The sequence below is a fragment of the Spermophilus citellus genome (genome assembly GCF_964194105.1).
Source record: "Spermophilus citellus genome assembly, chromosome: 4".
Classification (NCBI taxonomy): Eukaryota; Metazoa; Chordata; class Mammalia; order Rodentia; family Sciuridae; genus Spermophilus; species Spermophilus citellus.
In genome coordinates this window covers 116,109,727-116,135,724 of record NC_138185.1, presented here as the reverse complement: position 1 = coordinate 116,135,724, position 25,998 = coordinate 116,109,727, and the positions used below count along the sequence as shown (strand labels likewise).

General features: G+C 48.6%; 1 protein-coding gene across 1 annotated transcript; it reads left to right on the top strand.

Moving 5' to 3' along the window:
- On the top strand, window positions 1–25,998 carry PLEKHO2 (pleckstrin homology domain containing O2). Its single transcript, XM_081293612.1, has 6 exons — window positions 1–121; window positions 7,459–7,608; window positions 12,253–12,369; window positions 19,486–19,590; window positions 21,491–21,589; window positions 23,548–25,998. Exons 1-6 carry the CDS (start codon window positions 110–112, stop codon window positions 24,556–24,558), a joined length of 1,494 nt encoding a protein of 497 aa, XP_081149738.1. The 5' UTR covers window positions 1–109; the 3' UTR covers window positions 24,559–25,998.

The window sequence follows — 25,998 nt, the reverse complement described above, 5'->3', positions numbered from 1 at the left end:
CGGGACAGAATGTAGAAAGCCGCCGCCCGGCCCCGGGTAGATGGAGCTGGCGGAGCCCGCGAGGAGCGGGGAGTGAGCGGCGGAGTGGCCGGACCCCAGCGGACTCGCCATGGAGGAGGAGGTGAGGGCCGGGCCAGCCGGGGTCTGGGCTGGGGTCTTCGAGCCCCTTACGGGGTTGGGGTCCCGGGCTCAGGCCCCCGTTCTTGCCCGCCCCACTCCCACTGGTCTCGGGAACCCCTTCCCTTTCCTACTTCCAGGCTGAGCCTAGGCAGATGGAGCAGAGGCGGGGGGTAGGGGTCCGCATCCCGCACTTTTCAGACCTCATCCTCCTTCATTATATCTTTGGCTTTGCTCGCTGACTGTGGGGAAATCCTAGTTGTTATTATTCCCATTGAATTGATGGGGGACTGAGGTTCCTGCGAGTTTAATGACCTCTTAAAAGTGGCCTAGGTTGCTGTCTTTGAACTCCGTTACCGTTGACTTCTCTTGCTGGTCAGGTTGGATCCTGAGGGGACAGACCCTGTATGTGAGTTTGATAGGGGATGAGAGGTCCTATAGATCCCAGGGTCCCTGTTTTAAGGAATCTGAGGCTGCAGCCGTGTCCGGTGGCAGGAAGCCTGAAGAAATTGTTTTTTTTCTCTTGTGTAAGTCCCTGTGAGTCCCCTTTCCCCACTCCTCTTCCCTTGCTCCTCATCAATCTGAGGACACACCAGCTGAGGAGTCAGGTCTCTACCTTCCCCACATCCCTGGAAGGGATAATTCCTGGAAGAGCTGAAGATTGGACCAGCAATACCCCTTGAGCCTCCCTCTACCCTCTCTGGACACTTTTGATCTGGGGTGGGGTCAGGTAATCTTGTGACCTCTGCCCTGTGCATACAAACTCATTTCTCTTAGCAGCCTGTCATCCAAGGGTTCAGCACACACCATGTACTTAATGTGTGCCTGTAGAATGAATAAGAAGATGACTTTAGTTCTTATCCTTTGAGGTTTCCCAGCTTCTGCTCCTCCCAACCCAAGGGAAGGTGATGTGTTTTTGCCTGGATGGGTGGAGAGGAAAGATGAAGCTTTTCTTCTTCTGGTAACTGGCCTGTTGGGGAGCCCTGAGTGGACAAGGCTGCTTGTGTCCCTGTTAGTTAGTGACCACCTCCCTACTTCCTGATGCCACTTTTCAGGAGCAACCAGGCTGTCTGTTCCTTCCAGGCCAGGCCCTCCATTTCTGTGGGATGATAGATAAGTCACTTCCCCTCTCAGCCTGCATTTCCTCTTCTATAAAATATAGGGCCTAGCCTCCTCCCCCATGCCTGGCACTATGATTGTGGCCCCTTCTCTTTGGGTGGGTTGAGGTAAGGGGCAAAGTCAGGCCACTGTGATTTGCTGTGGTTTCTTTCTGGCTGTCACGGGTGGGGCTGCTGACTGCCCCGGGCTCCTGCTGGGAAGACTGGGCTCTCTAGCAAGGCCCCTCCCCTGCTCCCTGAGGATGTGGGTCAGGATTACTCCATCTCCTGATATGCTCTGTCCCCCAATTAAAGGAAGTTCTCCTGGGGCCTCCTGGGCTCAGCCCAGCCTTGTGCTCCCTCTGGTTCTTAATCTCTAACATTGATACTTTCTGACTTCCAGATACCAAAAGTTCTTGAGTATCTGGGCCATCTAAAGTCTTGCCTGCTTTACTTCCTCCCCAACCTCAAAACCTCACCCACACAGGGAAGAGCTATCTATTGCTTGCCTGTCATTGGCATCCCTAACTCTCCTTTCCTCCCACTTCCAGTACCTTTCCCTTGTCTCTCTAGGCCTCGGTACCCATCTTTGTTTCTCTGAAACTCCTCTTAGATCATGGTAACCTGCTCTGCCCCATGACCCCAGGCCATCACATCACCTCACTTCCACATGGCTGCTTTTAGCTCTCAGTTAGCTTTGAGCTTCCTTGCCATACCCCAGCCACTCTGGGGCCAAGCCCCCTCAGCCTCAGTGATATCCTCTGTTCAGTGGGCTGGTAGTCCCTGTCAGGCTGATGCTTGGTGAGGAAGTACTAAAACTGGGCACTGAATATCTGCCCACCTGTGTTCTCTGGCTCTCAGTTTCACCATCTGTAAAATAAGAGGGATTTGGGTCCATAAAAGTGATGACGTATGTACAAAAGGATTTGTTATCCCTGGGGTAAGTTTGGAAACCTTGGATATAGGTTTTTCTGCGTCTGTCCTCAGACTCTGTCCCACTGCCTTCCCATAGTCATGCCTTTCCTTGGTTCTAGGCTGCCCACTTGTCTGTCCCATCTTGATATAGGTAGGGCAGTGTCCTGTTTCAGCACTGGTTTTGTAACATTGGGCTACTCTCTTGCCCTTTCTGGGCTGTACTTTCATTTTCTGGTAGTGAAGGGGTTGAGAGTTTAGGGTCTTCAATGCTCTTTTTGCCTTTCCTTCTCTGGGCCAGGGTATACCTGGCCCAGCACCCTATCTACCTCCTACCTTCTGTGAGGGCTGCCTAGACTGACCCAAGGCCTTACCCCACTTGGGGCTCCCTCAAGGTAAATGTGATATCTCTCTCAACATATAGGAGCCCCTCAAGCAGGGGATAACCACCTAGCCCCCAAACTGGGGATTTCCTTTATTCAGGGTCTGCTTTGCCCCCAATAGACTGTGCTTACTCTCTGATTGCTTCATCACAGGGTTCTGACATGATGGGTTCTTAGTGCAGTTTGATCAGAGCATCACTGGGATTAGTCTGAGGGCAAAGGTTGTCATAGCTGCCTGTGATGTGAGATGCCAGAAGGTTTCTTCTGGTCTCTGTCTCTGTCATAAGTTTGATGAGGCTTTCCATCTGTCCTCTTCTGTGCACAGGGTCAGAGTGACCTGGCTTTTTTTTTTTTTTTCTTTTTAATGAATGACCCAGACATCTTTTCATGTCAGATATAGGGAAGTCAGGCTGGTGTCCAGGGAGCCTTAGGAGCCACTCACAGTGGGTAGGAGAGGGCCAGGGTGAGGATAGATGGGAGGGGAGAGGGCAAAATGAGAACAGTGGTCAGCTGGTCAATAAGAGGAGAGGAGGCTGAGAAACTGGGCTGAGCTGGACAAAACCTCCCCTGTGAACCCTGCCAAGGGGAGGGGCCCCTTGTTAAAACTTACTGGGTCATAGCCAGGCCCTCTAGTGGGAGGAGGTCTGAGGGGCTGGATGGAGGGTGGAGGCAAGTAGGAACATGGCCTCCAGCCAGGCCTCCTGTAGGATGACTGGGCTTTGATTCACACCATCTGCAGCCCCTCTATTGTCCCCTCCCCTGTCCCAAAGAGTCCTCCTGCCCAGTTCTTATCCTGGTCCCACCCATCCTTCCAGGCCTTGGGCTTACTTCTGTAGTTAATCTAGTCATGTATCCTAGGCACTGGTGTGCTACACCCATGACCGAAGTGACAGTGATCAAGGAACAAGGTTACAGCCTTGGCCCCCAGAACTTCCAGCTGGTAGGGAGTTTTCATGTGTCAGGCAGTGGGTGAGGCAGGCAGGAGAAGTCATAAGTGGAGTGAGTTAGAAAGGGATGTGAGATTTCATGGGGTAGTTGTGAGCCCCCCAAAAAAGTTAAGGCAAGAGGATTATAAACTTGAGGCCAGCCTGGACAACTTAGTGAGACCCTGTCTCAAAATAAAAAGGGGTGAGGATATAGCTCAGTAGTAGAGGACCCCTAGATTTAATCTCTAGTACCACAAAATACACCCATTCTAAGAATGCCCATCCAGTGCATGGAGGGTCCAGGAGCTGGCCAGCAGGGGTGTAGCTGCTGATAGGAGGGTTATGAGTGTGTGAAATGTAGGGCTGGGGATTCCCATTTCCCAGTTCTTCCCTTCCAGTCTTGGGCCCTATGACAGTCCGCCAGGGTCACTGAGGGTCACTTAGGGTCACTTAGGGGAAGTTTGGGTGCAAGATAGTATGGTAGAGCCTCCCCCTTCTATTTATTTTAAAAAAAATTTGGTACTGGGAATTGAACTCAGAAGTGTTTTACCACTCAACTTTTTACCACTCACCCTTTTTATTTTGAGACAGAGTCTCTCTAAGTTGTTTAGGGTTTTGTTTATTACTAAGGCTGGCCTCAAACTTGTGATCTTCCTGCCTCAACCTCCTGAGTCGCTGGGATTTCAGGCATGTGCCACCATAACCAGTGAGCTTCTTGCTTCTTGTCAGAGGGCCTTGAAGTCTCCTCTTACCCTGGACAGGGTGGTTTTAACTGGCCAGTTTCCCACTTCCTCATTCCTAAATCTAGGAAGACCATTAGGAACCATCCCACTTGCCCCATTTCTCTTCCCATCTATAACTTAGGGAGAGGTCCTTAGGGAGCTCCCCACATTCCTGGAGCTTCTGGAGATCTAAGGCCAGCAGCTTTAGTCCAGAAAGGCCTTGTCCAGAATTGGGAACCAGAACCAGGGAGAAGGTCCCTGAGAGCCAGAGGAGATGGCAATGACAACAACAGTAACATGAATGACAGCTGTCATTTACAAATTTAGTGTATCCTAGGAACTGCTTTGTATGCCTTATCTTCATTCAGCAATAGACATTTCTTGAGCACTTACTGTGTGGCAGGCATTATACAAAACAGAAATCCCTGCCCTCTTGGGGTCTTATTTCTTACAACTTCTATTTTTTTCTTTGGTACCCAGGGGCGCTTAACATCTGAGCCACATCTCCGGCCCTTTTTATTTTTTATTTTGAGACAGGGTCTTGCTAAGTTGCTTAGAGCTTTGCTAAGTTGCTAAGGCTGGCTTTAAACTCGCTATCCTCCTGCCTCAGCCTCCTGAGCCACTGGGATTACAAGCATGTGCTCCTATACCTGGCTTCACAGATATTTCTTGAGCGTCCAGAATGTGTAAAAGAAAAGGGCTGAGTACAGCGGATCTAGAAGTGAATCTAACCGCATCTGGTAGGCATGTTCCTAGCACCCAGCCACCCAAGCAAGTAATGGACAGGTACACAATGTCAGTGACTAACCCAGGGGTACAGTGTGGCTGCCCTGTCCAGGGGAAGAGCTTAAAATTAACTCCTGTACAAACTGGTTGAAAGAAGAGTTCAATAAAAACAATAAAATAAAATAAATAAATAAAAAGAGTTCTTAGAACCAGGTGGGATGGTTACCCTACGATCCTGGCTTGGGGTGTGGATGAAGGTAGAAGAGCCTCCTACTTTGGGGCAGGAAACTAGGGCTGCAGAGTGGGCTGGAGATGCAGGTTGCTACTCTTCCAATCTCTGCTTAAAAGTTCTCTCTTTTGGGAGGCTTTTATGGGCCACCCCAACATGGACCAGTTCCCCACTGTCCTCTCATTGGCCCCTATTTGTGTCCTTTATACCATTTCACACTGGTTTATGTGTTTGTGTCTGGGTGTTTATTTGTTCAGTTCTTCTTTCATCCTGCTGTGAGCCCTATGAGAACAGAGACCGTGTTACTTTTCTTCCATGACATAAGTGCTCAGTGCATCATTTGTTGACTGGTTGAATGAACACATGGAGATAGAAGGGTGGAATGGGTAGAACATAGGTCATGGAGACCTCCTTTATTTTTATTTTTCTATTTTTTTGATATCAGGGATTGAACACAGGGGCTTAACCACTGAGCCACATCCCCATCCCCTTTTATTGTTTATTTTGAAACAAGGTCTTGCTAAGTTTCTCAGGGCCTCCCCAAGTTGCTGAGGCTGGCTTTGAACTTGTGATCTTCTTGCCTCAGTCTCCTGAACAACGGGGATTACAGGAATGTGTCACTGTGCCTGGCAATGTACTTTAAACTCTGGCTCTGTCCCTTTGGCTATGGGACTCTGGCAAGTCTTCTCTTTTCTCTAAGCTTCAGTTTGCTATAACATTTGGATAATGATACTACCACCTTGGAGGGTAGTTATAAAAGGAAATGAGATTGTGTGTATGAAATGTGAAACAGTGGTTCAATGAAAGGTGGTAATTGCTGGGCTGGGGATGTGGCTCAAGTGGTAGCGCGCTTGCTTGGCATGCGCAGGGCGCTGGGTTTGATCCTCAGCACCACATAAAAATAAATAAAGATGTTGTGTCCACTGAAAACTGAAAAATAAATATTAAAATAAAATTCTCTCTCTCTCTAAAAAAAAAAAAAGAAAGAAAGGTGGTAATTGCTATTATTGTTGTTATTATTTCTCTTTTTTAATATTTTTTTTTTTAGTTTTCGGTGGACACAACATCTTTATTTTATTTTTATATGGTGCTGAGGATCGAACCCAGCGCTGCACGCATGCCAGGCGAGCGCGCTACCGCTTGAGCCACATCCCCAGCCCTATTGTTATTATTTCTGATATTGGTTAAGAATATCTGCCTTAAATCAGAGAAATGCAAATCAAAACCACCCTAAGATACCATCTCACTCCAGTAAGATTGGCAGCCATTATGAAGTCAAACAACAATAAGTGTTGGCGGGGATGTGGGGAAAAGGGTACACTTGTACACTGCTGGTGGGGCTGCAAAATGGTGAGGCCAATTTGGAAAGCAGTATGGAGATTCCTGGGAAAGCTGGGAATGGATCCACCATTTGACCCAGCTATCGCACTTCTCGGACTATTCCCTGAGGACCTTAAAAGAGCGCACTATAGGGATACAGCTGCATCAATGATTATAGTGGCACAATTCACAATAGCTAGACTGTGGAACCAACCTAGATGCCCCTCAATAGATGAATGGATAAAAAAAATGTGGCATCTATACACAATGGAGTATTATGCAGCACTAAGAAATGACAAAATCATAGAATTTGCAGGGAAATGGATGGCATTAGAGCAGATTATGCTAAGCGAAGCTAGCCAAGCCCTAAAAAACAAATGCCAAATGTCTGCTTTGATATAAAGAGAGCAACTAAGAACAGAACAGGAAGGAAGAGCATGAGGAAAAGACTACAGTAAACAAAGACGAATGGGGGGAGAGAAAGGGAGAGAGAAGGGAAAGCATATGGAAATGGTAGGAGACCTTCAATGATACATAAAATTATAAGAGGTTATGAGGGGCAAGGGGGAGGGAAAAAAAGGGAGAGAATTGAATAACAGCAGGGGAGGTAGAGAGGGAAGATGGGAGGGGAGGGGAGGGGAAGGGGGATAGTAGGGGATAGGAAAGGTAGCAGAATACAACAGTCACTAATATGGCATTATGTAAAAATGTGAATATGTAACAGATGTGATTCTGCAATCTGTATTTGGGGTGAAAATGGGAGTTCAAAACCCAATTTGAGTCAAATGTATGAAAGATGATATATCATGAGCTATGTAATGTTTTAAATAATCAATAAAAAAAAAGAAAATCAACAAGGATACTGAAGACCTAAAAAAAAAAAAAAAAGAATATCTGCCTTAGAGGTATTGGGGACCCTCACATAGGATGATGTCATTAGGTGCCCAACCCAGACACACATCTCTTGTGTTGCCTGTGGACCATGTGGTAGCAGCCCTCATGGCATGTCTTGGTGCTGTCTTACAGGGTTTGAAGAAGGGGAGTGAGAAGCCTCGGGGAGCTCGGACAGCAGACAAGGCTGGCTGGATCAAGAAGAGCAGTGGGGGCCTCCTGGGGCTCTGGAAAGACCGCTACCTGCTTCTCTGCCAAGCCCAGCTGTTGGTCTACGAGAACGAGGTGAGGCCTTTTTTGGCCCTGTTATTGGGGATTCTGGGGCAGAAGGCAAAGTAAGGGCAGCCAGGCCAGTAGGAGGACCCTGGGCCTGGGGCTAAAAGACCTCCTCCATTTTTGATTTGCTGTGCCACCCTGAGTGCCTAATCTCCTCTGGGTCTCCATTTGTAACATGGGATGATGCCTCTAGGGTTCCTGGATGAAAACTCTTTGAACTATATGTGCAACCAGTGTGAGTCTCCTCAACTGTAGGCCTATGTACTGGAAATTCCTGTCTCTGGGCAAAGTTCCATATAAGTGAATGTTCCAGAAAAACATTCAGTGATGGTTATAGAAATAATAATTAATACTTCATACTTGTTTGGAACTCTTACATACCTCTCTTCACAGTGGGAATAAGAGTGGTCAACAGGGCTCAGGTTGTGGCTCAGTGGTGGATCGCTCACCTAGCACGTGCGAGGTGCTGGGTTTGGTCCTCAGCACCTCATAAAAGTAAATAAATAAAATAAAGATATTAAAAAAAGAATGGTCATCATTTATATTTTACAGAATTTAATGTTGAGGTTCGGGGTGGCAAGATGACAGTGAATTCAGCATCTCACAGTGAATGGAGGAGTCAGGTCTAGAACTAAATTCAGTGCCCTTTCTACCAAGAGACACCAGCAAGGAAAACCCATCCATCTGTTCTGTACCATCAGACTCTACTTTTAGCTTTTCTTTCTCCTTTAACTTCAAGCTGCTGCCGCCACTTCTGCTTGTGCCTCCCACAGTCCTCACATCTTCCCACTTCAAGATCTCGTGCCCCTCCTTGTTTCAGCAGGCTTGAAATTCGGACATCCAAGGATACTAAAATTGTGTGTTAAGAGTCAGTAAAACTCTAGGTGAAGACTCAGGAAGAAAGGTGGCTTTTTCTTGTTGATGCAGTTTGGGTTCTGGGTTGAGGCTATCAGAGGGTCCATCCACTGTCTGATAGCTGGAATACATGAGGGTAGAAGGGGAGGCCTGCCCCTCTTCTTTATCAGTCTCTCTCAACCTTCCTTAAAGTATCTGGCAAATTCATAATTGTCCCAGGTCCATAAAGACTTAGCAACCTGGATCTAAGCATTTAAAGAAGCTGCCTTTGAGAATCACCTTGCCTGTCCTAAGTCCCTAGGCTCCTGGAGCTCGGGTATCAGTGAAGCAGTGGGAAGAGAGCAAGGAGATAAGTGTGTGCAGACAGTCCCCCAGATGTTCCGTACTGCGGCTGTCACCAAATTAGGATGTGCCACGGCTGAGAATGTGGCAGCAGAGGGATATTTTTATAAATAAAGAGGGTTGTCACAGCTTCCCCCAGTACCAGCTGCTACAAGAGTTGAGTGACAGTCTCTCAGCTGTCAGCCTGTCAGGCACTGCCAGACTTGTCCTGGACTCTGGCTCTACATCTGGCCATGCCTGGGAAGCAGGAAGGATTATATGTCCCCCAAACATGAAAAGTCCAAATGATACCTTTTTTTTTTTTTTTTAAGATCACTTATTAAAAACTTTCTTTCAAGAACTTAGCATTCGGCTGTGGGGGAGCTTGGCCCAGGAGTAGGAATTGAAAAATGCTTATTAGTTCAATTTCTCTTTCTGATGTAAGGAACCAGCTGAGTATGGATGACTCTTGACTGTTTCTTTGCTGTCAGAGGCTGATGTTCCAAAGATGCTGCCCCCGCCCAGTGTCTGCTGCTTTATTCTTTTTTTTTTTTTTCTCTGAGCTGCAGAAGGATCAGATGATTCAGCACTTCAGTGTGAGAAGAGACCCAGGACAGGCAGCTATGGGAAGTTGGGTGGCAGAGATGGACTGACTTTTTGAGCCTAGGCAGAGGAGGGTGCGTTTGGGCCAGTGGTTGCCGAGTTGGGGAGGCCTGTGGACATGAGGCACAGTGAGCTACTCTCACTGGAGCTTTCCTGTTGGATCCCCAGGGAGGAGGACACCTCCTGGGGTCTTACTCTGAGCCAGGCACTCATTGTAGCACACTGGTCATATGTATGTCCCTCTTTAGGGCTGCCTCTTGAAGAGTACCAAGGGAGGGACAGAAAGGAGGTACACACACAGAATAGGGTAGAACGAGCCCGCTGAGCAGGGACATAAACCTGTGCTACTCTATAGAGGGGCTCAGTGCCCTTGGCACCTAGTAGGGTAACTGTACCTGGCAGGTGCTGTGCAGATGTTTACTTGCTCCAAGAAGTAAATGATGATGAGAGACTTCAAAGAAGGGAGAACATCAATGCTTAGGGGAGTGTATGGGACAGCATGGGAGCTACCTAGAGCATTTTTCTGGCTCTTGGGCTTCATGGAGGAACCTGGAAGGGATTGGGTTTTAGGGATTGGAAAGAGATATATGGAAACAAAAATGGGAAAAGATACCTGATTGAACTTGGATAGAGAGATCAGGTAATGCTGGCTTCTAGTCTCCTTTCCCTGAGAGGCAGAAGAGAGTAAAACAGTGGTTATCCACCTGAACTGTACAATCATTTGCTTTTACTGAGATCTGGGCCTCACAACCATGAGATCCTAGTATCATTGGTCTATAATATTGCCTGGGTGTTGGTTTTGTTTTGTTTTGTTTTGTTTTTTTGGTAGCAAGGATTGAACTCAGGGACACTCAACTACCAAGCCATATCCCCAGCCCTATTTTGTATTTTTTATTTAGAGATAGGGTCTCAATGAGATGCTTAGTGCTTCACCATTGCTGAGGCTGGCTTTGAACTTGCAATCCTCCTATCTTAGCTTCCCAAACTGCTGGGATTACAGGAATGTGCCACCACACCTGACGGGTATTGAGAATTTTTTTTTAAATTTATTTTTTAGTTGTAGTTGGACACAATACTTTATTTTATTTTATGTGGTGCTGAGTATTGAACCCAGGGCCTCGCACGTGCTAGATGATCGATCTACTGCTAAGCCACAACCCCAATCTGGGTATTGAGGTTTTTAATAACTTCCAGTCTACCAAAATTGAGAACCTCTGGTGAAGATCAGTGGTTCTCAAACTTTCTTATGCATCAAGATCTCTTGGAAGGCTAGTTAAAATTCATATTTCCAAGCCTGTGCTCTTAAGTTTCTGATTCAGTGGAGATGGGACTTCAGAATTTACATTTCTAGCAAGTTCTTGGGTGGTGCCAATGCTGCTGCCCCAAGTGCCACACTGGGAGGACCACTGGTATAGAGTAACCTATTGAGAAGGAACTCATTTAGTCACTGACTGTGCTTGGGAGGAATGTAGTGTGCTAGAAAGACCCTAGCCTGGGGTCAGGATGTGTGTCTGTGTCCCTAGAGCAAATCACTTCATCTCCAGGCCTCATTCTCCTCACCTGTCAGATGAGGCAGGTACTGAGTTACTGGGGATTGAACCCATGGGCGCTTAACCACTGAGCCATGTCCCCAGCCCTTTTTATTTTTTCAATTTTTTTAAAAAAATTTATTTATTTATGTATCTTTAGTTTTAGGTGGATATATTAGTTTGTTTTTATGTGGTGCTGAGGATCGAACCCAGTGCCTCATACATGCTAGGCGAGCACTCTACCACTGAGCCACCACCCCAACCCCTTTTTTAAATTTTTTATTTTGAGACAGGGTCTCACTAAGTTGCTTAGGGCCTCACTGAGTTGCTGGAGCTGGCTTCAAACTTGTGGTCCTCCTGTCTTAGCCTCCCAAGCTGGGATTACAGGTGTGTGACACTGTGCCTGGCAGTTCTAGGCTTTAAAGGTTCTTGGGTGGCTCTGGAGAATCAGGGAGGCAAAAGTGCTCACTAAGTGTTAGACATCAGTAAGTTTCCTTAACTTTAACTTGTCATCCAGACTCCAAAGCACTGTACTCCCCTTTTCCCCAAAGGACCTGCTTCGGTGCTTCCCAGGAAGTTGTTTTATCTGGGTCTTCCCTGGAAGAGGAACCAGTTGACCACCAATGAGGGAGGAGCTTGTCCCAGGCAGCTTGCTAGACAGGCACCTGATGGGTAGTTCCCAAGGAGAAAACCCTTATATGTCAGGGATAGTGGGCAGAAAGGCAGCCTGGACAGTGGTACAGGATGGGACTGTCTTGGCCACTGACCTGCCTAGCATTGAGGCCTCAGAATGGCATGCAAGGGGACAGGGTAGGATGCTTTGAATGAGCTTTTACCCTCTTTTTTGTGCGTGGCCTGCAGCCTGGGATGAGGGGCCACTCACGCCAACCAGGGATCAGCACAGGAAGATGCCAAGTTGGAGAGCAATCACAGGATCACTGTGCTGAGTTGGAAAGTCTTCTTTCTCCCAGTTTTGTGACATCCTGCATCTCTTTTCCAAGGCTACCTCTTACACAAATCTCTGGCCTCTGGTCCTGCACAGGCTTCCTTCTTAGTCTTTTCAGCCATCCCTTTTCCCCCTCTGGCTTTAGGCCACTGTATTCAGTCCTTAGACAAATACCCACCCCTGGGCTTGGGGCCCTATTTCTTGCCTGGATGGTAAGCTTTGAGGGCTTCCTTCCAGTCAGCACATACTGAGCATTGTCTACTTGCCAGGGTCTGAATCCACAATTTGGTGACGTGATGTCCTTCCTGAGTGGGATCAGGGTCTGGGCATGGCCTGGGTTTTGAGTCTTAGTGGGGTTTGGCTCTCATCAGCTCATGTCCCTTTTGTCTTTCTCCCCAGGATGAACAGAAGTGTGTGGAGACAGTAGAGCTGGGTAGCTATGAGAAGTGCCAGGACCTGCGTGCTCTCCTCAAACGGAAACACCGGTTTATCCTGCTGAGATCCCCAGGGAACAAGGTAGGGATATGCCCACTTCTATCTGCCTCCCTCCAGGCCAGATTCTGCTTGGGAATACCACCCCTGGGTGGCTGAACCAGTCTGGGCTTTGAAACAGAGCCTGCAGGTTTCTTATTGAGTTGGCTGAGGCCCAAACCTAGCGGCTACCACAGGTTAGACCTTCTACTCATTTTGTCTTGGAGGCTCCTCAGCCCCTGGTGATGGGAGATGCACTTAGGGCTAGACTGAGATCCCTCCTCTCCTCTTCTTCTTTTAGGCCCTGAGGCCTCTATTCCAGGCTGTGGTTGGAAGTAGTCACTGGAAGAGGGGCTCTTGGTCCTTCTCTGCACCCTGGACTCACAGGAGGCCCAGGGCTAAGGCAGGAAAGCTGTGGGTGAGGTCTCTAGCTCTGCAACACCCTGTCAGGTAGGAGTAAGGATGTGGCCTCTCCTTTATCCCAGGCCTTCCTGGGTAGCCCCTTCAGGTCCCCTCCTGGACCCAGAACTAAGAGGCCCACAGCCCCCAGCTTTCCTCCCCTTTTCCTTTCCTTTTTTGACTGTAGCTGGAGAAAGTTTCTTGCCTGAGAGAGTCTTCCCTGGGACCTGGTCTGTGCACAGATGAAGTTTACTGTTTGCACCACTCTGACTGGTAGTCTGGGGGTGTTGCACCTGGTGCAGTTTCACAGGTGTTAGGAGGGAATTTGGGTTTGAGGCTGGCGCATGCAGCACCTCTTGCCAGCTCTAAGTTAGCTCTCGCCACACCCACCCTAACCTCTGCATGTCATGTGGAGCCTTGCAGAGTGGGGCTGAGTCACAGAGGCTGGCTGCTGGGCAGTAGGTTTCATCTGGGCCTGCTGGAGGCCATTTTGTTTCTCTTCCAGTTTTAGGGGTCAGGAGCTCTGTTCTTTGTAGTCCTGGGGACTTGGACCCTGGAAGAGGAGGAGACCATGATGCTTTACTTGTTAACCCTTTATCCTACTCTGCTGGGGGTTGGGCAGAGAAGCAAGCAAGTCTGCACTGGAGAGGGCTATAGAGCTCTGACTCCAGGGAGTTGGAGGATGTGCCCCTGGGCAGGGGCAGGTTTATAGTGTCCTGAGGATTCCTGTGGCTGGGTCCAGGTTCACCTAACATCTGCTGCTTAATTCTTCTTTGAGGAAAAGAGGGTCACATTTTGATCTTTCAGGCTCTGGATCTTTCAGTCCCTACCCTGTCCTGGAGACCCACTCACTGTCTCTCTGAGTAGGCACTGTATGTATGTGTGTGTTTGAGATGCAGAGTATGATGCATGTGAAGGTCTGTGTGTGCATCTCCCTATGTGTGGTTGAGTGTCTCCCTGGCCTTGGTTCTGCTGGGGTCTTTATGAGTGCCTCCTAGTATGTGGATGTGTGTGGGTGCTTGCCTCTGTGTTCTGTCCATGCTGCTTTGTGGGCCATCTCCATTCTCCAGCTCTTAGAACCAGCTGGTGGTGGGACTAGGAGGGAGGTGGGGCCCAGCTCCGTTGGGACATCACCTTCAGGGAGGCCTGTTTGTGCAGCTGCACTTTCAACTTCTTTGTCCAGCACCCTTCTCCCATTCTCCAACCCCACTAAGAGTTCAAGTTGACTCTGGGTGACTCTGGGAACAGGGCAGTCAGTTGGAAGATGGAGTCGTGGAGTAAGTGGTGGTGGCCACCTGAGGGAAAGGTACAGCCTGGCTCTGGCTCTAGCTCAAGGCCCCTGACCCTTGCCTCCCCAGGTTGTGGACCTGGCCCAAGGCACCACCTGCATCCTCTCACCCTCCCACCCTCCCGCCTTTCCCATCGCCCTGGGTGTTCCTGAGGTCCTCAGTGCAGCCTCCAGCCGGCCAGGAGGTCATGTGACCCTGGCTGTCTGGTCCTGAGGCCGCTTTTTTCCCCTCTAATCAAATAAACAAAGACTCCAGTGTCTCACATACCCCTCTCCCCCTGCCTGTCCATCCCGACACCCCTGCCCATGAGGTCACAAGCAGCCGCTGCCAGGAAGCAGGGTGGCCACTGCTGGGCCTTGCTGCCCTGCTGGTCTTGGCCAGCTTGGCTCTTTCCTCTTTCCTGCCTCCTTTCCCCCCCTCCCCCACTTTTCCTCTCTACCATTCTGCCCTTCCCCCTTCCCCAGGCCTTGTAGGCCTATTCTGTGGCCAGTCTTATTAGCATCTGAGCTCCCAGCAAGGCCAGTGTTCCTGGGACTTCCTGAAAGGGCTTATGGTAGGGACCTGTGTAGCCTGTGGCCTTTCAGGACATAACTTTTTGGTATTTGTGTTAATCATCCCGATTCCAGTCATCCTTGTGGAATGCCTGGCTCTTTGAGCCAGGATTACAGGATGTCTTAGGGTAGAGCTTGGTCCCCTGTAACCTTGCATTTCCTCTCCCAGGGGAGTAAACCCCTTCCACCAGCCTGCATCTGGTGGGCTGGGCCAGTGGGGAAGGGGCTACAAGGTGAGTTGGATCCATATTTCTGTTCTTGTCCCAAAGTAGTAAAGACAGCCATCTGACTCTTTCCTGCTCCACTCTTTTTTTTTTTTTTTTTTAAAGAGAGAGTGAGAGAGGAAGGAGAGAGAGAAAGAGAGAGAGAGAGAATTTTTTTTTAATATTTATTTTTTAGTTCTCGGCAGACACAACATCTTTGTTGGTATGTGGTGCTGAGGATCGAACCCGGGCCGCACGCATGCCAGGCGAGCGCGCTACCGCTTGAGCCACATCCCCAGCCCTCCTGCTCCACTCTTATTCCCTTGCTACTGCCATGCATCAGAGTCTTTTCAAGCTTTTAGGGATGCTAAGGCCTATACCAGGGAAGAGCATCACCATCTTGGAGCCCCTGAATAGGAGCAGAAGTTGGGGTCAGAGGTGGTGGTCCTAGACACTTTTCCTACCACAGGATTAGGTGGCCTTTGTAGCCCCTGAACGGAGCACAGTCTCTCCCTAAGCCCCAGCATCTCTGATGGCTGAACTGAGAGACAGTTGCCAAGGTACCCTGGGGTTTCTGACTTAACTGCAGATTTGCTGCCAGGATTGAATTTACCCTGGTCATGCAAATGAGCATTTGGCTATGCCTGGTGTGGAGGTGGGGCACCTAGGCCCTGTATGAGGAGGAGGCTCAGTGGCCAGGAGGAAGTTATATAATGAGGATGCTGAGGGGGCCAGGCTGACTGTACTGTGGTGTTACATAACTGGGAGAGTGGCAGCAGGGAAGGCGCTATCTAACACCAGGGTGGGGGATGGGCAGATTGGCCACTGCCAACAAAGAACTAGGGCATCTTGAGGTCAGAGTAGGCAGTGGCCCCAAAACAAGGCAAAGTAAGGAACCTTGGGCCAGTTCATTTATTGGCTCATTCATTCAGTAACTATTTTCTGAATACCTACTGTGTGCCAGGGCCTGGCTTTAATCATATTTAATACCCTCAGCATTGCTTTGTAGTAGGACATGTGATCCCATTTTCTAGATGACAAAATTGAGACTATTTATCCAGAAGAAAGGCAACCCGTTAATTCCTACTACTGGGGAATTTCTTCACTCTGCAAAGCTCCAGATTCAGTATTTATTTATTTATTTGTTTTAATTTTAAATTTTTTTTAGTTGTCGATAGACCTTTATTTTATTTATTTATTTATTTTTATATGGTGCTGAGGATCGAACCCAGTGCCTCACACATGCTATGCAAGTGTTCTACCACTGAGCCACAACCCCAGCCCCAGATTCAATACTTGAGATTTATCTTTTTTTTAAAACTTAAAAAAAAAACAACTTCTAAAACAATTGTGGTCAAAACATATAAAATTTACTGTCTTAACCATTTAAAGTATAGTTAGTTCAGTGTCATTAAATACATTTACAACATACTACAGCCGTTATTATCATCCATCTCCAGAACTCTTTTTTCATCTTATAAAACTAAGCTGAAGCCAGACACAATGGCACACACCTGTAATCCCAGTACTTGGAAGGCTGAGGTAGGAGGATCACAAATTTGAAGCCAGTCTCAGAAACTCAGCAAGGGCCTGTCTCAAAATAAAAAATCAAAACAAAAACAAAAACCACTAAGCTTCCATTCCTTCTTCTCCCAGCTCTTGTAAACAATATTCTATTTTCTTTATGATTTTTGAATACTTTTATATCTTGTATAGGTAGAATCATATAGTCTATGGCTTTTTGTGCTAGCTTATTTCACTTAGTATAATGTTTTCCAGGTTCATCTATATGTAGCATGTGTCAGAATTTCCTTCCTGTTTAAGGCTGAATAATATTCTATTGTATGTATTCACTACATTTTGCTTATCCTTCTATCCACTGATGAACACTTGGATGGTTTCCATGTTTTAGCTATTGTGAATAATGCTGTTGTGAACATGGGTATATAAATTAGATACATCTTTTATTTATTTATTTTTTATGGTGCTAAGGATTGAACCCAGGGCCTCACACATGTTAAAACGCTGAGCCATGGAGCTACGTTGTAACATATTTGTACAAGCACATAACATAATTTAGTCAACTTTTTTTTTCTGTTTTTTTTTTTTTTTTTTAGTGCTAGGGATTAAATCCAGGAATATTTATCACTGAACTGCATACCTGATCCTTTAAATTTTTTACTTTGATGATGATGATGATGATGATGATGATGGTTTTTAGTTCCAGGGATTAATCCAGGGGTGCTTAACCACTGAACCCCATCCTTAGTCCTTTTTTAATTTTGAGAAAGGGTCTCCCTTAATTGCTTAGGGCCTCACTAAGTTGCTGGGGCTGTCTTTTTTTTTTTTTTTTTGGTACCAGGGATTGAACTCAGGGACACTCAACCACTGAGCCACATCCCTAGCCCCATTTTGTATTTTATTTAGAGACAGGGTCTCACTGAGTTGCTTAGTGCCTCGCTTTTGCTAAGGCTGGCTTTGAACTCTCCATCCTCCTGCCTCAGCATCCCAAGCTGCTGGGATTACAGGTGTGCACCACTGTGCCCTGCATGCTGAGGCTGTCTTTAAATTTGTGATCCTCCTGCTTCAGCTTTCCAAGTTGCTGGAATTACAGGTGTGTGCCACTACACCTAGCTTATTTTTTATTTTAAGATAGGTTCTTGCTAAATTGCTGAAGTTGGTCCTGAACTTGCAGTCCTCCTGCCTCAGCCTCTTCAGTTGCTGGGATTACAGACATGCAAAACTGCACCTGGCAATGTGGTCAATTTCATTTCCAGTACTTCTCCTTTCCCTCCCCTCCCCCTTCTCCCTGGTCCTCTTTCTCTACTCTAAAGGTCTCCCTTCAAATTTTATGAGATTTCCCCCACCCTGCTTTTCCCCCTTTTTTTCCCCCTCTAGCTTCCACATATGAGAGAAAACATATGACCTTTGACTTTCTGAATTTGACTTATTTCACATAAAGTTCTCAAGTTTCATCCATTTTCCTGCAAATGTATAATTTCATTCTTTATGGCTGAATAAAACTCCATCGTGTATATATGCCACATTTTCTGTATCTATTCAATCCACTGATTTATCCACCTAGGCTGGTTCCATAGTTTGTCAATTGTAAATTGTGTTGCCATAAACATGGGTATGCATGTGTCAATGAGGCATGGTGACTTTAATTCCTTAGGATAAATGCTGAGGAGTGGTATAGCTGAGTCATATGATGGTTCCGTGCCTAGTCTTTTGAGGAACCTCCATATTGATTTCCATAGTGGTTGTACTAATTTACAATCTCCCCAACAGTGTAAAAATGGTGGTTGCTTCAGCAGCACATATACTAAAATTGGAATGATACAGAGAAGATTAGCATGGTCCCTGCGCAAGGATGACATGCAAATTCGTGAAGCATTCCATATATTTTTTTAAATCAATAAAAAAAGTTTAAAAATGTTTGTTTTTCTCCATATTCTCTTCAGCATTAATTTGTATTCTTGAAGGCTGCCATTCTGAACTACAGATAAATTCTCAGTGTAGTTTTAATTTGCATTTTCCTACAAACATATTTTTAAATGATCTTCTTAGCTCCCTGAGGCAGATTATGGTGGTATTCTCTCTCTCTCTCTCTGTCTTTTTTTTTTTTTTTTTTTTTTTGAGGGCTACTGGGGATTGAACTAAGGGGCACTCGACTATTGAGCCACATCCCCAGCCCTATTTTGTATTTTATTTAGAAACAGGGTTTCGGTGAGTTGTTTAGCGCCTTGCTGTTGCTGAGGCTGGCTTTGAATTCGTGATCCTCCCACCTCAGCCTGCCAAGCCACTGGGATTACAGGCATGTGCCACTGCACGCGGCAGTATTCCCTTTTATCGATGAGAAAATTGAGGCCCAAGTTCAGATAGCTGTAAGTGGTTAAGACCCAGCTGGGAAGCTCTACTGCTCTCTCTACTGCATGAGGTAACTTCATACTTTCCTCTCATCTCCTCTCTGGCCATTAGGTTTGGTAGGGACAGAACTCCAAGCTGCCTCTCCAGAACTCCTGCCTGTAGTGAGGAGAGATTGGGGTTGATGTGGGTGGGAAGCTGGGAGTTAGAAGGGATTACTTTAGACTACTTTAGTCAAGTGCCCTCCCATCTGTGGAGCCTCAGTTTCTTCATCTGTATGATGGGTGCTAGAGTTGACTCCCCCAATGACCTGATTATGGTCTGATTCAAGGCCAGAAAGGAGACCCTGGGACTTTAGGAGTTGGGACATATTTTTTTGGTGGGCCAGGTTTGGGTGTAGGGCTCTCTATAGAGCTTGAGGGGGGTTGTGTTTCCAGTGATACTTAATTATGGGCACCCCTCATGCCTGTTATCTCTGTCATTATAATCAAGCTGGCATGGGTGTAGGCTGGGACAGTGACAGAGTTCCCCTGAGTTCAATTTCCAGTACCAACAAAACAAAACAAAACAAAAACAAACAAACATAAAGTGAACTGAAGCCCAGAGATCAGGCAGCTGGCTTGGGGGAGTCCAGATTCAAGCTCTTTCCACAGGATAAGGTTGATGCCAGTCCAAGCCTCCAGCAGCTATGGGCTAGGGGAGGACCCCTTCTCTGCTTCTTTCCCTACCCTCGCCTTCAAATGCTGATGTTAGACCTGTTGTGGGGTCGTTTTGGTTTGACTTTGGAAACTGGCATGAAAATGTGACCATAAATGTGAACTCTATAAAATATCTACCATCCATCCCTTGCAGGTCAGTGACATCAAATTCCAGGCACCCAGTGGGGAAGAGAAAGAATCCTGGATCAAAGCCCTCAATGAAGGGATCAGCCGAGGCAAGAACAAGGCTTTTGATGAGGTGCGATTCAGTCCTGTGGCCAGGTTCTGGGCTGGCCACCATGTGTGGTCTGGGAGAGGTCCCTGCCCACCTTGTCCCAGACTATTCCTCATTTACGTCACTGCTACAGACACCTGGGGTACACTTCATTTAGCCTTCATAACAGTCCATCAAAGTGGGTGGTGCTGTCCATTTTACAGATGAAACTGAGGCATAATTAAGTAACTTATTTTAAATTAAAAGTGTGTTGCCAGGTGTGGTAGCTCACACCTGTAATCCCATTGACTTGGGAGGCTGAGGCAGGAGGATCACAAATTTGAGATCAGCCTAAGCAATTTAGTGAGGCCCTAAGCAACTTAGCTAGACTGTCTCAAAATAAGAAGGGCTGGGAGAATAAAAAAGGCTGAGGATATAGCTCAGTGGTAAAGTGCCCAGGTTTAATCCCCATTAAAAAAAAAAAAAAGCACAGAAGTGGTATGGTAGAATTTAATTGATTGCAGCCATGGGCTTTTTCCAGCCCGACCTTAACTGGAAACAGCAGGTGGCCCAGGCAAGGGTGGGCTGGGGGTGAGCTCAGCCTGAGTGCTCCCTTTCAGTTTGCCCATGAAGTCGGGCAAGGTTTACAGGCTGGTTTGCAGCCCCGAATCTCCCTATTTGTCTTCAGTGACCTCATCCATCTGTGCTGTAGTGGTGACTCTGGCAACCGTGGTTTGATCAGGCTCAGGGAGGGCAGTATGTCCCATGAGGCCAGGATCTCCTAGAGAGGATTTGTCTTTGTTTTTGACATCATGGATCCTTAGCTGTTTGGGCTACAATGACCTTGAAGTCTACCTTGTGTGACACCTTGGATTGTAGAAGATGAGACCTGAGGGAAACAAACCTTCCCAAGCAAGACCCACCTAACATCCAGATCCAACTCCCAGCTGTGGCTGCTACATTCTTTCCTGTGTTACTGTGTCACGCTTAGTTCTTCACTGCCTGGGGAAAGCATTCCTATTCTCAGGGAAAATGTTGATGGGCCATACTGTGGGTGTTGGGGGAGGATACAGGAGCCATGGCCTGGAACTCACCTCCAATCTTGTCCTCCACTGAGGACACAGACTATTGGCGCTCCAGACAGGCTTAAGCCCCCACTCCATCACAGGGACAGGCCACTCCAGGGTTCAAAGCCCAGATTTCCCATGTGAATCTTACTCTGGTTTTCCAGCTACTCTTTTTTTTTTTTTTTTTTTTAAAGAGAGAGTGAGAGAGGAGAGAGAGAGAGAGAGAGAAAATTTTTAATATTTATTTTTTAGTTCTCGGCGGACACAACATCTTTGTTGGTATGTGGTGCTGAGGATCGAACCCGGGCCGCACGCATGCCAGGCGAGCGCGCTACCGCTTGAGCCACATCCCCAGCCCTTTCCAGCTACTCTTGACCCACTTTCCTGACCATCAGAAAGGAGATGCCCATGGGGTAGAGACTCTGCTCTTTCCTGGACTGTCCCCACTGGCCTGGGAGAAAGGCAGGGGTCAGAGAAGGCCTTTGCTAGAAGGCAGATACCAGGGGATTGTGGTCTGGCTTCTCCCCACTTCCCACTCCCCAGGTAAACCCTGCAGCAGCCTCAGGGTTGCTTAGATATTTATGATAGACTAAAGGGTAAGCACTGTGAACTCATATTTGGGCAGGAAGACTGAGGCAAAGAGTGTAGCTACAGAGAACAGGAGAGCCTCAGACTTGACAGAGGTACTGCTAGTGGCAGTGTAGACTTAGAGAGAAGTAGAGGTCCAGAAGCAGGAGGCACCACAGGGCTGTGGTGGGGTGCCATCCCTGTCGAGTGAGGATGCAGGGTGCAGACCCTGCTCCTAAGTCAGGACAATGGGTGTTTACTACTCTCCCCAAGGCCTGGTGGGGGCTGACCTGCCTCCCTCTCCTTCCCAGATAAAGGTGGACAAGACCTGTGTCCTGGAGCATGTGACACGGGACCGGGTGCGGGGGGGCCAACGGCGTCGGCCACCAACAAGAATCCACCTGAAGGAGGTAAGGCTGTGCCTGCGGTTTGGTTGGTGGGAGGTCAGTTGGGCCTGGGGCTCAACTCCTTAGAGTGGCATCCAGGCTTGGGCAATCTCTTTCCTGAGGACACCTAGAGTTGGGCTTGCTGAGTGATGTACAGAAGAGGGCACTTGTGCTATTATGCTCAGGGAGTAGATGTTCCCAAACCCATAGTCTTTTTCATTTATGGGCTACATAGTAGGTTAGCCAGAGTTGGCCAGAGGGAAACTGAGACACATGAGACTAGTCCCTGACCCTCCAAATTCAGCTTCCAGTTGGAAAATAGACCTGTCCATAAACTCCCCCAAGCAGAGCTGTGTCTAATTTTGTACAGAGAATGCTGTGAGGTTGTGGGCAGGAAGGACTGTGGAGGAGCCACTGGCATTTGAGCTGACCCTTGAAGGACAGTGCGGGTTTTGGTTGGCAGATTTGGAATGATGGGATTCCTGGCAAAGGGAATGGTAATTGCTGAGGCATGGGGCAGAGCAGTTCAAGGTGTGCAATGGCTCTGCTGGTTTGGGAGACTGGTCTGGGAAGACAGGGTTAGGGAGGAATTTGTGGAGACCTTGAGTGCAAGAGTTGGGAACAGAATGGGAAGGCACAATCCAGAGCTTAGTTGGAGGCCCTCTTGGTGGGTTAGATTGAGGGACAGAAAGAAGTGGGGGCGCTGGTCCCCTAGGCTTCAGGTATGGATGAGAAGGGAAGGGTTCATGGAAGACACTGGGAAACAAGAGCTATCGAGGCTTGCTTGAATGCTGGGATTGGACAGAGCAGGAAGGTGGTCAGTGGTGTCAAAGGCCTGAAGACTGGGCAAAGGGAGGTATTGGGCACAGGGAATTTGGGAGAATGTATGAACAAGAATGAGGGGTAAGGGGGCACCCCCTTTTAGACCAGTGCAGCTTATGTGGGTGTTCAATTTTGGGGGCCATGAAAGAACCTCAGCAAACGTAATATTTGGGGGCTGGAGAGGAGCAGTAGGCATCAGCCAAGGAAGAGGAAGAGAGAGAGACCAAATGGGGTGCAGTGATATACAGTCATAGTCCCTAAGGCAGGAGGATCACAAGTTCAAGGGCAGCCTCAAACTTAGTGAGACCCCTTCTCAAAATAAAACATAAAGGGCTGGGGATGCAGATCAGTGGTAGAGCATGGAGAGAGAGAGGGGGGCGGCCAGACCTGGGGAACAGCAGCCAGGCTGGCATCCACAGTTAACAAGGAAAAGGCAAGTGATAATGTTTGCAGCACGTTTTCTAGGAGAAGGAGTCAGGGTAGAGATGTTGTGGACACTGCACAGGGCAGGGACCATGAGAGGGGCAGGGACCATGAGAGGGACAAAGGGACAGGGTCATCAGAAGGTTTGCTGTGGAGAGGAGGCAGCCTATTCTTTTCTGTCAGCTGAAGGAGAGGAGCTGCAGAAGGGGAGCTGAGGTCCTCGAAAGAACAGGAACACCCATGGGGAAGATCTGAGGTGGGACCTTTGAGAGGAGCTCAGGGAGGCACAGTGTGTGCGTGTGCGCCGCGCACGCACTGGAGGAATGTTTCTGTGGGAGTTCCACATGACTCAGAGCAGGTATTGGCCAGATCACATGGGGCATGTAAAAGGGTGTGAGGGTCCCTGCCAGCATCCCCAACATCTGAGGAACCTTAAGAGAAGCCTCCTGCCACCTCTGCTCCAAGATCTCTGAAGCTCTGTGACAAGATCCCCATAACTTGGGCTGCTGGGTGTCCCCTGGGTCACCAGAGTCAGGTGGGGAGACAAGCCCATTTGGTACAGTGGCTCTCCCCTGGTGTTCAGCTGGTTAGGCAAAGGCTGGAGAGGAACTGGCAGATAGGACACAGGTCTCCAGAAAGGGAAGCAGAAGTGAATGAGCTTGAGACTTGGGGGAATTTACATTTGACTCAGTGACCATTCAGCCTGTTTGACATCCACATACCATCCCCCCCACCAGGTAGCCAACGCAGCTTCTGATGGTTTTTTGCGCCTGGACCTCGATGTTCCGGACAGTGGGCCACCAGTGTTTGCCCCCAGCAATGATGTCAGTGCGGTCCAGCCCCGGAAGACACCTCAGCCCCTTATGCCTCCTACTAAGCCTTCCCCAGCACTTGAGAAGACTAGCCTTAGTGATAAGGTGGAGCCCCCTTCTGGGGACAGAGCCCCAACCCCAGTCTCAGCCAGCTCTGAAGCCCAACCTGAGAGCCAGGAGGACTCGGAGATCCTGCTGGGGGAGGACAGTGGCTCTAAGGAGCCTCCCAACAGCATCTTGCCTGACAAACTGAAGGTGAGCTGGGAGAGCCCCAGCCTCAAGGAGCTCTCTGTTCTGGAGAGTGCTGAACTCTCCAAGGTACCTTGTTCTGAGACTGCAGAGGCTTCCCCTAGGGGTGGGAAGCCCCCTACACCCCCACCCAAGATCTTATCGCAGAAAATGAAAGCCTGTTTGAGTGGGATGGAGACTTCTGAGCCAGCCCAGAGTTCTGGGACTGCTGGGTCCTCTGCCCCAGGCTCAGCAGAGTTCTCAGTGAATGGTGTGGATGATGGTCCTGAGCCTAAGCCATCCCAAGGTGCAGGCGCTCCAGGAACTGCCCGAGAGGATGCAACGACATCCACAGCACTGCCCCCCTGGGACTTGCCACCTCAATTCCATCCCCGCTGCTCCTCCCTTGGAGACCTGCTTGGAGAAGGCTCCAGGCATCCACGGCTGCCCAGGGAACAGCTGTATCGGGCCCAACTGGAGGTGAAGATGGCCTCAGAACAGACAGAGAAACTATTGAACAAGGTGCTGGGCAGCGAGCCACCCCCTGTGAGTGCTGAGACATTGCTCAGCCAGGCTGTGGAGCAGCTGAGGCAGGCCACTCAGGTCCTGCAGGAAATGAAAGATTTGGGAGACCTAAGTCAGGAAGCCCCTGGGCTAAAGGAGAAGCGGAAGGAACTGGTGACCCTCTATAGGAGAAGTGCACCGTAGGCCTGCTGGGCCAGAGGCGCAGATCCTCTTGGCTGCGCCCATCAAAGCCCAGCCTTGTTGAGAAATGAGGTCCATTGGGCATGTCAGGGTTTGGTTAGGACCTGAAGAAACTCCTGGTGTCCTTCCCACTCTGCCCTGGCCAGTGGTGCCAGGTGCCAACCAGCACCACTGTCTGTCTCTCTGGCTTGGCCTCACCTGGGACTCTGTGCAGGGAGCTCACACTCAGGCCCTGTGTGCTGAGTGATTGTTCCAAACTTCCCCAGGGCTTTGGCACAGTTCTTGGGGTTTCTAGGGGTGGCATCATCTCTGCTCCCCACCCCCAGTAGTTTACATTCCTGACTTCTGAATAAAACACAGCTGAGCCCCACTGTAGTCCCTCCTCTCATCTCTAGATGTTCCCAGACAGCCTCCAAGTCAGCCTCCTTCGCACTTATTCTGAATGGCTTCAGAGGCCTTGGGTGTAGGCTATAGGATCATCCCTCAGCTGGGTGAAACCTGGGACTCAGCTAGGGCCTCCTGAGGCAGATGCTTCTGTCTCGTGAGGAAGGCATTTGCTGTGTGGCCCCTCTCTGGGCCTGTTAATTTTTCTGCAAAGCAAGGGCATTTTCTGCAGCCTCCTTCTCTTTGATGAGCTGCAATTGGAGGCACAAGTCTAGAGCATTTCAGGAAAGAAGAGGAACCAGAGGGTCTCCTAACTTGTTTTTTACTTCTGGACTAGCTGTGTCTAGCCTTGCACACTCCCGAAGAGGTGAACCCCTGAGTGGCCCAGTGTCAACATTAAAAAAAAACCTGTATGTGATTATCATAAATCAGCCCTCAGAATTCCCCTCCAACTTTTGTGCCTCCCCAGATGGGACTTATCTGGGTCTCTGTGGTTCCTCCTCAAATCAAACAGGCCCAGTGTCTCCATCATCTCCTCGTACACTGATGGGGCCTGCTGGAGTCTGACATCCCTTCCCTCTCCCCTCTAGCCCTCTTCAGCTCAGACCCCTGGTGGGTCACCCCTCCTAACTTTGTAGTGGAAGGAGGATTTTCTCCTCTCTCCCTTCCTGGCCCATTCCTGGTCCCCTCCCAAGTCCCTACCCGAATTGTGCCTGGATCTGGGAGCACATCCAGTTTCATCCTGCTGCAGCAACTAGACTGAGGGTGGAGCTTAGGGGTGGGGATGGGGGCAACTTCTCTAGGACCTGCCCAGGAGGTTTCTCCAAGTGCACTTTTGTTTACAGAAGAGAAGAAAGGGCCACAGCAGCAGGCCCTGGCCTTTCTGCCCACTGCTCCACCCATCTTTAGCCACCAGCCATGCCCACTGAGACCTGCCAGTGCAGGTTGATGTCTTCATTACTGTACTGTCACTTTGTTCTTAAGGGCAGTGGGCAGAGATCAGAAGAGGCAGGTCTCCTCTTTGGTCTGTACCCCGATGGTGCAGAGGTGAGCAGCAAT